The sequence below is a fragment of the Seriola aureovittata genome, chromosome 13 (genome assembly GCF_021018895.1).
Source record: "Seriola aureovittata isolate HTS-2021-v1 ecotype China chromosome 13, ASM2101889v1, whole genome shotgun sequence".
Taxonomy (NCBI): domain Eukaryota; kingdom Metazoa; phylum Chordata; class Actinopteri; order Carangiformes; family Carangidae; genus Seriola; species Seriola aureovittata.
In genome coordinates this window covers 6,161,528-6,177,108 of record NC_079376.1, presented here as the reverse complement: position 1 = coordinate 6,177,108, position 15,581 = coordinate 6,161,528, and the positions used below count along the sequence as shown (strand labels likewise).

At 42.8% G+C, this 15,581-nt stretch overlaps 1 protein-coding gene across 2 annotated transcripts in view; it reads left to right on the top strand.

The window, feature by feature from the left end:
• The window catches only part of trim9 (tripartite motif containing 9), a 40,619-nt gene that overhangs the window by 15,918 nt on the left and 9,120 nt on the right, over positions 1-15,581 (top strand). For both annotated transcript variants that reach the window (XM_056394018.1, XM_056394017.1), the window contains exons 4-7: positions 9,676-9,786; positions 11,113-11,266; positions 12,103-12,248; positions 14,304-14,442. In XM_056394018.1, the coding sequence (XP_056249993.1) occupies positions 9,676-9,786; positions 11,113-11,266; positions 12,103-12,248; positions 14,304-14,442 (550 nt within the window). The remainder of the gene's footprint in view (positions 1-9,675; positions 9,787-11,112; positions 11,267-12,102; positions 12,249-14,303; positions 14,443-15,581) is intronic.

The window sequence follows — 15,581 nt, the reverse complement described above, 5'->3', positions numbered from 1 at the left end:
CATGATAAACTATCTCAAGCAAGTGGAGTTTTAGACTAGACTAGAAGCTGGAGGCGTGTGATAAAATAAATCTCATACTAACTGAAACCATTGCCAAAAATTCATCTAAATGCGAGTGATACACATGAAGACTGGTTGGCTTTTTTTTTTTCTATCTGTAGTTTAAAATGAAAAAACACAGTTTATCCCTTTAATTCTTCCGCTGAGCACATTATTATTATCAGATGTTGATCATAAAGATTAAATTAAGATTTTGAAGAGGTGAAACTCCATTCCAGTGATTTCAGAGGCGTGAAATGTCCGAATTTTTTCCTTAAACCATCTGCAACATATTGAACGAAGGACATAACTGAGAGATGGAGCTGACAGGCGAGGAGGGGGAGGGAGGGAGATACGGGGGGGGGGGGGGGGGTGATGATACATTTGTGCTGTACAGCATCCAATTTCACGCTTGGCCAGTATGTAGAATCAAGGTTTCACATGTGTAGGTGGTCTGAGGAACACAGTCTGTGCACGGCAGCGTACTCATACACTGACACACACACACACACACGGACATACAGTACATGCACACGCACACATACACTTACATACATACACACGCACTTCCCTTCCTCTTCTCTACATATTGTGCTTGTGGACGTGAAGCTTGTCGTGGTCGTGGTTTTAGATTGAGCAGAGTTGAAGAGTCTCTACAAGCTGAAGCTGTTCGCTCACTGTCGGTTCCACACATGTCAACCTGATCCCCCTACAGGAACCTGATCCCCCTACAGGAACCTGATTCCCCTTCAGGAACCTGATCCCCCTACAGGAACCTGATCCCCCTACAGGGACCTGATCCCCCTACAGGAACCTGATCCCCCTACAGGGACCTGATCCCCCTACAGGAACCTGATCCCCCTACAGGAACCTGACCAGGAAAGGGCAGAAAAAGCTGCTGCAATTTTGCGCCACCTGCAGGCAATGAGTGTCGCAACAGAATTTTTTAAATATAGCTGCTTATTTTTTTATGGTTTACATTTTGTCTTCTGAGGCTTTTGTTACCGAATGTATCATTTGTTTTTCTTTCTAAACATTTATGAACTTGGATGAACCTCAAAGCAGTAGTTTGTGACTTCTGGAAATTATACTTTTTCACATTCTTGCCAAGCGATGAATCAGAAGCTCATTACCATCTGTGAGACAGCAACTCGACTTCAGTTTGTACTCATTAAGCAAACAAAGTATAATGTCTTGATGAGTCGTCATTAGAGGTGCTGGTAGGCAGTAACTTTAAGTTTTGGACAGAGACAGGCGAACTGTTTCCATGACAATGTAATTTAACCCTCTCATCAAACTCTGAACAAAATAAAAGAAAGATATTATATTAAATTGCATCTGGAAAAGTAGTAAGTACCAAAAACAGAGCTTTAACTATATTGATATTTTTCTTTTCACCATTTTCTAACAAAAACTAAAAAAGTCAGATTCAGACGAGTAATTCCTCTCTCTGCAAACTAACCAGAGCCGTCCCGGAGGACAAAGAACACACAGTGACTCTCTGAACAGTGTGTACTCTTCCCAGGACTTCGCAGAAAATAAGCTCAAGTCAACAAAAATCTTTCATTTCTCAGGTTGAAATATAAAACCTCTCACTCTCACAGCAGCTGCAAAAACTCTGCTGTAACACGTTTTGCTTAAAACGCAGAATCTGTTCCATTAATAATTGATGATTGGCTGTTCGGTGAGGGAGGTGGCAGAGGGACATTGGACACTTTCACACCTTCAAGACGGAGGAATAATGTGGCTCAGTGCCGATCACTGACTCTTTAACATTCCTCCGTGACAGATCTAATATTCTTCCTCCTTGAATCTAGTGAACCTTTGCTGCTCACTTACTCAGGGAAACAGCCTCCGTCAGTCCTTCCCATGTGATGCAAGGAAATGTTTTATTTCTCATTTGCTCCTGGAGGGCATGGCCGCTCACTTTAGGTAGATATCAGCCGGAGTAAAAGGATCACAGGGGAGGTTGCGTGTTTCCTGGAGTACATCTGCAGTAATTGGAGCCCCTCTGACATGGACATTCAATGGGATGCTTTCTGCTTCATTAGCATGTGGCTCGGCGGAGGAGGTCGTCCTGCAGCTGTAACTGAATGAGACGTGTTTCTGTGCCGGTGCACTGCTGATGATAATGTTGTACTTTTTTTTCAAATGAAGCATCTCAGAAAGGATTTAATTGCATATTAGAAGCAGATTGTTGGATGAATCAAAATGCTAGCTATGCATTTTATACATGTCCAATTAAGAAACTAACGAGGTGCTCTGATTAATCCTGCTGATTCGGTCACATGAAAGTTGCCGTGATAGCCATGAAAACACATAGAGAACATAAAACCTCTTTAAACAGAGACTCCTGCAGCTGACCTGGCGTCTCCTGTGGAGCCTCCTGCTGCTCTCCCGGTTGCCATGGTGACCAGGACACGTTGAGCTTGTTGTTTGATGCTGCGGAGGCGAGAAGTAGTCCTTCATAACATGAGTCAGGTTCAGGTTTTTTTTTGTTTGTCTGCACATCAGGAGGACTGACCCACGTGGTCGTGAAGAGAGACAGCAGAGGCGGAGAGTTGTTTTCTGGTGGTTCGTCGTTACAAAAGCCCCTTCAGCCAAAGACACTGAAAACCACCAAAAAAAACTGTGTTATTCAGTTTATTTATCAGTTGATCTGATGCAACTGTTCAGGTTTACACTCAGTGGTCACAAAAAGTACAACTGTTCTGCCATAAATTCAACTTTCTTCAAAGAAAAGCAAAATATTAATTTAACTTTATGTTTATTATTAAATTATTGTTGTTGACGTTGCCTACATGATGCTGAGAGGTGCCCGGCCAATAGGCAAATATGAAGCACATTTCAACAAAATGCAGTCCAGTACAACACTCGATATTATTAATAAAAACTGAACATTATAATGGTCCCACGTGTGGAAGCTGTCTCACAACTCTTCTATTGGATTGTATTAAATTGTGTATATACCTAATAAACCCAATAGAGTGAATCTTCTGTAAATGTTATCTTCCTAAATACCGGTTCAAAGCCTTTTCCACATTGTTGAACTATAACTCCGAGGAGGCCTGATAACAAGTCTCTTTTTATATTTTAATTTAACATAAATATTGTATGTGGGAACAACAATCACATTTAAAGATTTTAAATAGTCTACAAACATCATAATCTGCCTTTACAACCTACAATGTGTGTAGAAGTTGAGTGTAAACCCTTCTTCAGGTCATGAAAGCCACCAGACATACAGTAACGTAATGATGCTGCGTGTATTTAATGGTGGCCGCAGGTTTTTCATAGCTTAAAGGATCCTGTTTTAGGCCCTTAACTGGAAATTGCAAATCAAATTTTATACTGGCAGCAAGTTTTCCTTCCTTCCAGGCATCCGTTTTTACCACTTTCTGTCAGTGAAATCTGAAAATCCACTTGCAAAGGCTTTAAACCTGTTTCAATGATAATCCATGATCCTCAGCATCTTTGTGTTAAAGGTTTTGCACTGAATTACAGTTTTTCTGTCCTGTCAGAAAAACCAGCACCTAAGACCTTCAGTCAGCAAACATGGATGTTGTGAGAAGAAACTGTGACTTTGACGTTTCTGGCGAAAAGAAGTCGCCGCTCTGCAACAGACTCCTAAGTCTCAGGTGTTCATGCCTCCCGCAAGCACTTGAACTCATCAGAAAGGAGAATGATACAAAGCAAAAATGTAACTCTGACAAATCCATAAATGTAATGAAATGTACCATGATACACTGCTTCTCTCGCTGTAGTACTTTAATGTAACATGGATGGTGTATTAAATATGATCAAACTGACACGTGCTGTTTCTGCTGTCAGTCCCGTTCACTGTATTTCATGTGGGAGCTCAGCGCTGAACTGATGAGGGATTCTTCTGAGGCTGATCACAGCAACACAAAGTGAATCAGAAACTAAGTCAGGCTGCGTCTTCTTCCGCTCCATGCACAGTTTGCCACCAGCCACGCTGAAGCTGTAGCGAATACTGTAGTGATTTGTTGTTGACTCCTCGTCATCCGACTAAGTGTTTTGCTCCGGGGGAATCCCTGCTCCCCGGGGTCCTCCGCTTACAAACATTCAAACATTCAGACTTTGGACAGTTTGGTGGCTCATAGATGAACTCAGGAAATATAAAGAACACTGGAGGCAAATGTCAGATGATTAATTCTCTGACGTTGAACGACAGTTTTTATTGCTGCAGTGGGATCTGCAGCAGAGAGGATGAACATGAAATATTAAGACTGCTGCTGAATCCAGTATCAGGGTATTATTCTCACGCTTTCTTTGTAAAATGCTGGAGCGATCATCAAAAAAAACTAAGCAACAACAATTTAGGGCAGCGGCTAATAACTATTTCCATAAAAGATGTAACGCTGATTATTGTCTTGATTAATCAATTAATCATTTAGTCTATAAAATTGCAGAAAAAAGTAAAAAGAGCAAAAGAGTTCAAGATGAAATATTGAAAAGAGTGGCTGACTATTTTTCTGTCTCTTGACTAATAGATGAATCTGCTACTTGTTTCAGCTCTAATCCTTTTTGTCATTTATTGAGCAAAAATGCAAAATATTCTTTCAGCTTCTAAGATAGCTGCCGACATTTTATAGACAATGATTCATTGATTCATTGATAAAACAACTGAAAGATGGTTGATAATGGAAGTTACAGCCCATTATCTGTGATTTTTGACGCCTACTTTTGTCACTATTAGAGGTCCCGTCATGTTTGCATCAAGGAGGTGAAGCCTGTCGTACTGTTGTATTTGCTCTGTGTTGGCCTGAGTGAGAGATACATTAATGCCATGGAGGCAGCGTCTCCGTCCTCGCTGACACCAGAGTGTCAGAGGAAGTGGCACTTGTCACTTTCTCTGACCGTCACTGCAGCTTTAACATACAGGACTAATCCCTTCATTCATCTCCCTTTCATCCTGGAACTGTTTGATTGAATGTTTCCCACCACAGTCCCTCATGTATTTCCTTCTCCTCTTTCACTCCTCCTGCCTTTCCTTAACCTCCCTCCTTCATCTCCTCTCGTGTCTCTATCCATCACTCCTCTCATCTCTCTACATTTTGGCTTTTCTACTGTAACATCTTTTATTTTCCTTTCCCTTTTTTACCCCATCTAACCCCGTCTTTCTCTGCAGCTCAACTTTATATTCCACTTCCTTTTCTCAGTATCATTAAATCATCTTCATGCTCCTCCATAATGTCAGACTGTCACAGATTTAATGGCAGGGTCCTGACTGCACTGTAAACCAGCCTGTGCTGCTGCAAGGGAGCAGGTTATTGGAGACTGCAGCCACAGTATCTTGCAAGGCCGAAAGTGCCGCAGTGTCCTAATAATTACAACAGAAACAGATAGAAGGAGGTAATTTATTTCTCAGAGAGGCAGCAGGTCCTGCAGACTCACTCACAGTACACTGTGTGCAGCTGATCCCATATCGTGTGATATTGGTCCCTTTTGGAACATCCTGCCGGTGGACAGTGTTTGTGCAAATCTCTTTAAAGCTGCTATAATCAATACATTAACATTGATCAAATGGCTATGTGTAATAGGAAAGGAGTCACGTGCAGTGAAAACCCCACACTGAGTTATCAGCAACTCTGCTGTTCCTCTCAGCTCTGTGGAGATATCTTTTAACTCGATGTTTCTGTTTCCTGCGCTACAACAACAACAACATACACTTCCTGCTTAGCAGCAAACAGCAGACCGACTCAGTTAGCAACTAGCTGGTGAACAAAGTGGAGCATTTAGCAGCTGGAGAACCAGATATTTCCCTCAGGAGTTGGTAGAGACCAAAAAACAGAGGCTCAAAGTAGAATCAATAATGAATTTACATTCAGATGAACACAAACACAACTCTGTGTGTAAATGGGCAACTATTTTGCCTCCGTATGAACTGAAAAGGTGATAATATGTGAATATTGTTGCTCAGTTTGTTTCTACTGCCCCCTAGTGGCACAAGAAATCACTGATTGCAGCTTTAAATATTAAGAATCTGTTGCCAGGTGATTTTAAACAGATGTTGTTTACCCAGAATGCACTTGATGTTAGCAGTTTCTTTTATACCAAGAGTATTAATGAGTTTGTTTCCCACGGCAACCGGAAAAAATTTCTCATTCGGTCCTGCGAAGAGGAAATTAAAGGAAACCTGCTACGCTAATCATGAATGATGACTGTGAAGGAACGTCTGACTGTATGTTTCATTCGCTCTTTCACTCTATTTATTTCTTATATACTCGCCCTCCCTCCGTTTGGGGCCACGCTGCTGCGACGATGTGCTTAATCACTATGACAGCCACATATGACGGAGAGGACGGAGGACAAGAGCTCCATTCATCTCTACTGATGCAAAAAGAGTCTGGCCCACTTACACAGCCAGATCTGCCCTCTACCACCGTCCTGCACTCCAACTTCTCTCATCCCCGCTGCTTCCCCACCTCTCGCTGCTGCTGCTGCTGCTGCTGCTGCTGCTGCTGCTGCTGTCCCCGCCGTGTTAAATTCAGATGAATGACTCTGATTATTAGCTGATCAGCTGGCAGTGCAGTTCCGCCGGCGGCAGCTTTTGTATCTTATTCCGAAGCTGATTTAAAGCAGATTTCGGGAGAGAAGCTGCTCACTAAGCAACAGTGAGCGTCGAATCTGAGAGAGAAGGACCAGGGAAAAGGGAAAAGATGTGATGAAACATGTTGGCATTCTCTGCACCTTCAAGTCAGATTCCTCCGTGTGTATTATACTCTATGAATCAAGAGATTGTAATTCCAGCTGCGTACGGAGGACGGACAGCGAGTCTGATTGTTAAACAGGCAGACAGCAGTGACAAACTCTTCCTGGAGGCTTGCCAGGCCACTGCAGGGGTGTGGATGCTCCAGGCTTGACACAGCAGGAATGGTTTGGCCCTCAGCCAGAGAAATATAGACCGAACCATCAGAGCTGGAGCGAGATCTCTCACTGTACGGGACGAGAGGTTAAACACTCCTCTGGCTAATGCAACACTAAAAGGGGGGAATAATTGGAGTATGATTAGCTGAGTCTCCATAAATATTAATTTAGTTGAAAATATTCTGTTTGCCGTTAATATTTAATCCTCTTAGAGTGCAGTCGGACGTACAATTTGTTTGCTTTGTTACGAACCTTTAAAGAGGAGCTGCGTTTTTTATGTTTGGTTCATTTAGGTTCACAATGCTCATGTAAGAATAAACCGAGGTTTAGTAAGTATTCACTCGTTTTTGCAGCCTGTCATCTCAGCAGGAAGCAGAACCACAGGTATTTTGGCAGAGGGAAAGGGGTCAAAAAATAAATGTGACTCCAGACTCAGTAACTCCAGCTAAACATGACTGACTTATCTGCAGATTTTGCTGAAATTTACCTTCCCTGGAGTTCACAGCAGATAAGAGCAGATGTGTAAAAAAGCCTTTTGCAGTGTGTTGGAAGACGTCCGAGGTCAGTTAAAATTGTTTTCTAGAGCCACAAACAAACTGAAGTGAAACAGAAGCTGTCCGCTCTGCTTCACTCCTCAGGCTTTCCCTCCTTTCTGTAACTTTTCTTCTCCTTTCGGGGTCAAATGTCAGTGATGTGTCATCAGCTGTGCCCTCAAGAATTGTTCCAAAATGCTCGGCTTTCCCATTTTGCATCCTTTGATATTTTCTTGTACCAAATTTCGATATTCCAAATTCTTCAGCTGAAGCATAAACACCCTTCAACATCAGCTGATGTAGCTGCACAGATTGACCCTGATTCTCCTCAGTCACAGCACCTGTAGCTCTGAACTTCCAACAATGTGAGAAAGTGTGTTTTCCAACGTCCCCACTTACCCCAACTTACCCCAGCTGTCATGGCAACAGCTCATCCTGATCTTAGTACCGGTTGTAAGGAACAAATGAAAACATGTTTCCACGAAGTTGATCATGTGACAGATTAAAAAGTCTGTTCAACAAGGACGATGGTTAAAACGTTTCATCGTGACGAACAGAGGCAACAGATCACCGCACGATTCGACCATCTGATGCTGTGAATTCATGCACCGGAGTGATGAAGGAATGATGAGGAAGGTTCACACGCTAACCCCCCCACCCCTACACCCCCACCCCCTCCGGCTACACCTTTATCTGGTAGCTAATCTCGGAAGCACTGCAACTGTTTTTGTGACATTACTGGGGTTTGCAGGATTGTTGCGTCAGGTGCGATAAAGTTACGTGTCTCAATTCTTGAATAAACTCCCAGAAAAATGCTCATCATAATATATATATATATATATTGCTGATGATATAAAATTACATGTATTGTAATAGAATATTTGATCATACTTGATGCTGTAAACAATCCAGAGATATTTCATGCTCTGAATTAATTAGAAAAGTGTCTCAATGCAACATATGCTGCAAGTTGCTTTTCTTCATCGCAGTAAATAATACGTGAATATTTATTTCCCAGGCCGGTTGCATCTGAGAAAGTGCAATTAATTAGACTACAATCAGCCATAATCATATAGCCGTGTTTTCGCTGTGTCTCAGTGGTGCAGCACTTGCATCTTGATGCTGCTGTCTGACTGCAGTCGTCAGTAAATCATCTTGGTCTCCGAGCGGCTGCAGGAAGGATTTTCCTCTCCATTCAGCCTCGGAGCCCGTCAGACAGCAGCAGTGAAGTTTCTGTTACCTAGCAACCGTCGGTCCAGCACCTCCGCTTATTTCACACTGTTGAAAAGGGGGGAGGTGGGGAGGCTCTGTGGACACCAGTGGTGAGAGAGAGAGGGGGGGGGGGGGGGGGAGGGGGAATCTCCCAGGTCGCATCAAATCAGATATCAAATCAAAGCAATCGATTATCTGAGGGCTTATGTGTGATCAGGTCATGTTATAGGAGAATATGTCATGATTAATAAGAAAGAACATTTTCCAGCAGCGTTGTGTCTGATGTAAGCGGCGATGCTGAAGACTGTTCACGCGGCCTGCGCGCGAAAACAAAATGCCACTTTCCTTCCGTTAACGTCAATAACAGCCTCGGCCCCTGGTGTCAGCCTCCTCAGCCTCCTCTAACCCTCTCAATCTGCCTCCGAGTCTTCAGAGGAAAAAAAATGACTCGATCAATCACTTTGACAATCCTGCTCGTCATCTCGTTATTGGTTTTCCTGCTGGTCGCCTCACCCCAGCTTCTCTTCATCCGCTCACAGCTTTGTTTTAATGTGTCTGTCAGCGTCCTGCCTCCACCCAACATCTGCTTCTCTGTCCTTTTATGTCCTTTATTTATTTATTTTGTCACGATCGCATTGCTTTTCTCTCTCTCTCCTTTTTTTTCTCTCTCTCTCTCTTCCTCATTTATCATTCCTACTTCCACCACCTTCTTTACTTTCTTTGCATCTTCACTCTCTGCCCGATTACAGCTCTAACCCTCCCACCTACTTCATTAAACCGTATTTCTGCATTACCTTCATGTTCCACTCCGAAATGATTACAGGAAAAGGGAAGATGATTAACATGCAATTATCTTCCATATGCTTGTTGTTGTTGTGGAAGTGCATTATACTTGCAAAGCCTGATTCCCTTGTGGTTATTTCTTCTTTCCTCCCTCTTTTCTCTTCCATTTCATCTCATTTTCCCCTTTTCACTCTTTTTTTTTTTTTTTTTTCTCCAGGTGGTTCGGGATCAGATCTCCCACTGTACGGTGAAGCTGCGTCAGACCACGGGCCTGATGGAGTACTGTCTGGAGGTCATCAAGGAGAACGACCCCAGTGGTTTCCTCCAGGTACAATGCAACGCAAGACTCCCTCGCCTTGTTTATGTTACAGTAAATGAAGTGGAGGAGGATGCAAATGTTTCCTAGAGCGCCAGTTCCCAACGTCACTGGCCCTGTCATGAACCCTTAAAGTGAAGCGATGTTTAAATGTTTAATGTCAACCTGTTGCTGTTGCTGTATTTGAATGTCTAAAGAAGTAAAATCATCCATGAATTCACAAGAAAAGGGCAAAGATTTAAGATAGAACAGAAACAAGTTTAACCCCTCTGGGGTTGAGAACGACTGTCTTAGATATCAGGCAGAAAGTAAAGCTGTCAAATTGTGAGGAAATATATATATATATATCTCACATTTTCCTGATTGTAGTGGGAGGATTGATGACATTTCTCACGGGAAGAAAATTTATGCCGAAAAAAGAGAAATCCCTCTTTAAACCCAGTAAATTACAAGCTGCAAATATGAGTCAGACCCAGAACATTTTAGACAAAGTTGCCTCCACATGAAAAATAACAAAACTAAGCTGGTAGATAGGAAAGGTATCTCCTGGTTTTCATAGTCTTAACTGAGCAACTTTGCCTTTTACCTTAAAGTCTAATTCATTTTACGTCTTGGAGTTGGAGGATAAAAACCATCGGTCTTGTGTTTACGTGATGGAAGAGCTGAATCTGCTGAACTCATGAGCACCACCGTACTCAGTATATCACTTGTCTCTCTCTCTCTCTCTCTCTATATATATATATATATATATATATATATTTAAATTATTCATCTTTTTTATCTGCCACAGTGCAAAATCATGCTCTGATGTTTATGTCAGTAACTTTTTCTTTAATGGGTCCCTGATCATTTCCTTGGAAGTTTACAAGGGAAAATGAATATTCTTTTAAAAAAAGAAATCAGCTCTTAGATATTATTATTTATATATGTTGAATTGTTTTCCTTGTCTGGAAACAAATATCACATCTTTGCATGTTCAGCTGACAGTCTGACGTGCATTTATATCCTCATTAAAGGGTTTTTCCTTATTCAAACCAAGGGTGAATGAACAGATTGTGAAGCCATCTGATTCCTGATTTTGGGATGCATAAAACAAACTGACTCTCTCGAGTACCGTTTGAGTTAATTGGAATTTAATCATTGAAACTGTCTCCATTTTCCTAATAGTTATATAATGATATATGATTAAAATCTAAGATGGATGTGTGTGTAAGAAGAGGAAGATCTTAAGTGGATAGACGTAGATACGCCTGTGATTTCCTGGTTCAGACCTCAGTGTTTGTTATCGGTGAGTACCAGAGTTTTAACGTGGATCGATTTGTCCTGTGCTGCTGTCAGATCTCTGATGCTTTGATCCGGAGGGTCCACATGACAGAGAGCCAGTGGGGGAAGGGAACCCTCACCCCGAGGATGACCAGCGACTTTGACCTCACCCTGGACAGCGGGCCCCTCCTGCAGACCATCCACCAGCTGGACTTTGTCCAGATGAAAGGTAAAGAGAGAGAAAGTTAACGGGTGGAGACACCTGAGGGGTTTACACAAGACTGAGCTAGAGGAGGGATGGCAGGTTCAGCGCAGAAGGAGAATTTCTTTTTTAAATCAAAAAGGCAAGTTTAAGCCCCCTTGAGAGCTAATGTCTGCTCTACTGAAGTGTTTTTGAGCAGGACAGTATATCCCTCCAATCCTGTGAAGGAGCTGCAGTCAGACTGCTCTCATGAAGAATCACCATAATATTCCTGCAGCGTTTGCAGTCCTGAATCGTTGGTTTATAGTAAAGCTTTTGAGCTAATTTACGCTAATGTCCTCTGTAAAGGAGTGTCCTCCTTTTCCTGTGACAGCAATCCCTCGGGTTTTCAGTCACAATTTAAAGACAACTTGTCCTTGTATACACAGTGCGACTTCTGTATGTTTTAAAATCACAAATTATTTTCCTGGTGAACATGAGAGGAATTCTCAAGCAATGTGAGTGGGCGAACTTGCTGGTTATCAGGGATGTTTGCATATAGATTTGTGTTTGTGTGTTTTGTACCTGCTTCATATGTAAATACTGAAGGTGTTTGCTTTGATATTCTATAAATTTACCCAGGAAGCCAAAAGAAGTTTTGGTGTGTTGATATTCATGAGTCGGAAGCCTTTGATTGATGTGTTGTGAATTCATAAATTCATGGTGAATTTTGTAAGTGATAAATATTGAACAGGACTTTGTGTACTGCAGAGTCAGATCCTGTGTGTGTGTGTGTGTGTGTGTGTGTGTGTGCGTGCGTGCACATGCGGACATCTTTCCGTATCTCAGTGGGCTGTAATCTGGCCTGGTTTCCCCCTCCTCAGTTCCAGCCGCTCCGATGCTCCAGCTGGAGGAATGCTGCACTCAGAACAACAGTGCCACGTTGTCATGGAAACAACCACCGCTCTCTACCATCACCGTGGAGGGATACATCCTGGAGCTGGACGATGGAAACGGGGGGCCGTTCAGGGTAGGTTTCCCTCCGCAGGTGATCTTCTGTCCCCACGAGCTGGGATTTATCTTTCCACTGTAATAGATGTCAACATTACTTTTCCTTTAAACGGGAACTTTTGTAGGAGCTTTACATTTAGATTACAAAACAAAAAGTGAAACACAGAACCAGTTAGAGTGATAATTCACCTTTACAGAACAATACCCCCCCTTCAAGCTCAACAAAGACGCCTTCACTCGGCGCCAGGGAGGACACCAGCTCACCCGGGGGAATGTGAAAGCGGCGCTTTGTCGCTGAACTCCCTGGAGTCGATGTGTGACGGCCACACCGCTCGGCTCCGCGTGATACCAGAGCAGGTCGAGTGACACACTGTCGCGAGGCAGAGGAGCGACACGCCGTCAGGAGAAAGGGTCTGTGATGCAGCTGTTCGCTGGGATGATCCTGCAGGAAGCGTGATCTGGGTTCACCATGAAATCCATCCCCATAAGACCCTCCCCAGCTCTCTATACGTCGAGGCCCCTGCTTTGTTACTATGACAGCTTATACTTCCTGAACAATCCCCTCAGTACAATGGCAGAGGATATCTGTGTCTGACCTGTACACCTGTAAAGAAAGGCTTCCTTCATACAGCACAGCAGCCCTGTCAGTCTGTGCTAAACTTTGTTGCTCGAGTATTTGATATCGTCTTTTATGAGTCTCTGCTGTGCTCACTGAAGAAGCAAATGAATCCTGGTTCTTATTTTTTTTTGGGGGGGGGGGGGGGGGGGGCGTAAAAATCAAAAGTGATTTTACATTTTAAATCTGAGAAACCCCCGAGGCTGAGAGTTTTCAGAATCAGCACAGAGACGGAGAGAGGAAAATAATCTGTGCCAGTAAAAGGAGAATAAACAAGACTATTTTTGTTTTGAGATGCTTATCCATGTAATGAGAGTAAATGAGGAGAGACAAATTTGTTGTTCCCCATTTCACACAGTCGAGGCACAGGATAAAATACCCAGGAAGCTTCATGGTGACTGCCATTATGGGCTTCAAGCACAAGTAAAACACTTTAAAGGGAGCAGAAATAGCCACAACGGTTTTGGACCCAGCACCTGGACGTGAAGGATTTGGGTTTTGTTTTGCAGGAATCTACACAACCCACAATCTCTGGTTTAACATCAGTCTGAAGGAGTCAAAGTTGTTCATACGAGTAAAGCTTGTGTAGAAGCAAATGGGACTGCAGTTGCTTCTCTAGGCTCAAGAGCATCAGCTAAAACACTCCCTGTGTAATGTGAAAGGTCCAGCAGCTGTTTGCTGAGGCATCCTGTGTTTTAATTTAGGAGAAGCAGGCAGTGACCAGTCTGCTGGTAGCTGCCGCCAGCTGGCTGTGATCTCTCGGCCTTTAACTTCACTCTGGGTTCTGCAAATGTCTGTTTCGTACGCGCCTTCGTCGCTCTGTCTTAATTACAAGTGTTTGGTTGACAGGGTGGTCAGTCTGCCAACAGATTCACCAACCGTATCCGCTAACTGCTAATTGGTAGACAACTGATGCCAAGTTGTGTTACGGCTTGGAGACATTTTGATGCGGTTTGAGATTTACTGCAGAAATAGCGAAGAACGTCTAAGAGCACATTTTGGATCTTTATACAATCTTGTGTTTATTGTGATTATGTTTAAACGGACTGACACAATGTTGTTTTTGCCTTTATATTCTATTCATTTAGTCTGTGCATCTCTTTAATTGTAACTCGAGTCATTTAATGTCAGACCTGCGGCAGATATTTTGCCAAACAACTGTTTTCCAAATTGTTCAGGAAGTTTTCTCTTCCTCTTCCACTCTCTGACTCATTGAGGCTCGCCAACGCAGCGCCACGCTGAGCCTGGCGAGTTGTGTCCCTGTGTCTATTTATATTCCAGTGTGGGCCGCCTCGCCCACGCTCAGTTGTACAAACTCACACTCTCATTTATCGCACTCACCGTCAAATCCAAATGGGACGGTGTCTCTGAAGCGGGACTCTGCTGCGTCTGTTCGGTGTCATAATTACACTCTTGATGTGTCTGCCAGTTTTAACAGGAAGCGCTGTGTCTTTACAGGAAGTGTACGTGGGGACGGAGACCATCTGCACAGTGGACGGGCTTCATTTCAACAGCACATACAAGTCCAGAGTGAAGGCCTTTAACGCCAGCGGAGTGGGCCAGTACAGCAAGACACTGATCATGCAGACATCTGAGAGTACGTGAAGCACCGGCTCCTCCTCATACTTATGTGACTCTATATCTGAAAGAAAAAAATATGCTCTCAAAAAAGAATTCATCCATTTATCCCTTTTGATCTTTGAATTTGCAGAGTGCGAGTATTTGGGAGAAGGTTGTCCACGTCCATAAAGTTATAATCTAGAAAGAGCCAAGACTCAAGTCTGTGAAGTCTGTAAACTTTCTAAAGCTTCGTCACTGGCAGTACTGACCTCATCCGGACTCACAAACCAAATATCTGTCATCTAGCAAGCGAACATTATTTATGTACCAGAAAACAGTTGTGACTTCCAGAAGGGAGGAAGGGAACGGAGGAGAAAAAAGGCTGTTATTGGCTCTGTGAGTTTGCAACATGCTCACAATGACAATGCTAACTGGTATTGTACATACCCTGTTTAGCTTCTTAGTTTAGCCTGTTAGCATGCTAACACTTGGTAATTAGCACTAAACACAAAGCACAACTCTCGTTTCTGACAATCCACCCAACGGTTGTTGAGACATTTCACTCAAACGAAATGTACAAACCCAAAAATATAGTTATCAGATCAAGAAAGAGAGAAAAGAAAAACAATAAGAAGAGCCATTGAGTTTTAAGATGCTTTGTTTTTTTTAATTAGGAGGCTGTTCAAAGTCATTTAGAAGCACTTGTATAAATAGCCTGACAACACTGAAGTGATCACTCCCTGTTTCTAATGTCTGTCATTTAGAAAATGGCAACTACTTAGCAGATTGTGTTGTCACATGGAGCGCAGATGTCCACTGAAGTTATTTCCAGCACATTTGCCATCCCAGCTACCTGCCACATGTTTGCTACTGTATTCCTTTGTTTACCAGGTGGATTTACACCTGGAGATTCTCCTGTTTCCCAGTTGCTGAAGGTTGATGGCACCTACATCTTACCCCTTGGTGTTGTCGATCTTGTGACCATGAGTTTGTACTTTAGCAAACAGCTGGCAGGTATTTTATCGCAGCTCCAATAAGACTAATAGAATCATTTTCTTGTTTTTTTTTCACTTGATAAGATCACAGACTGGAGTCTCGGCTCAGTTTCCTTCTTCTGTTGGGATCCACATGTTCATTTTAAAGCAAATAAATCATGACTAAACTGTAGAAGATCTT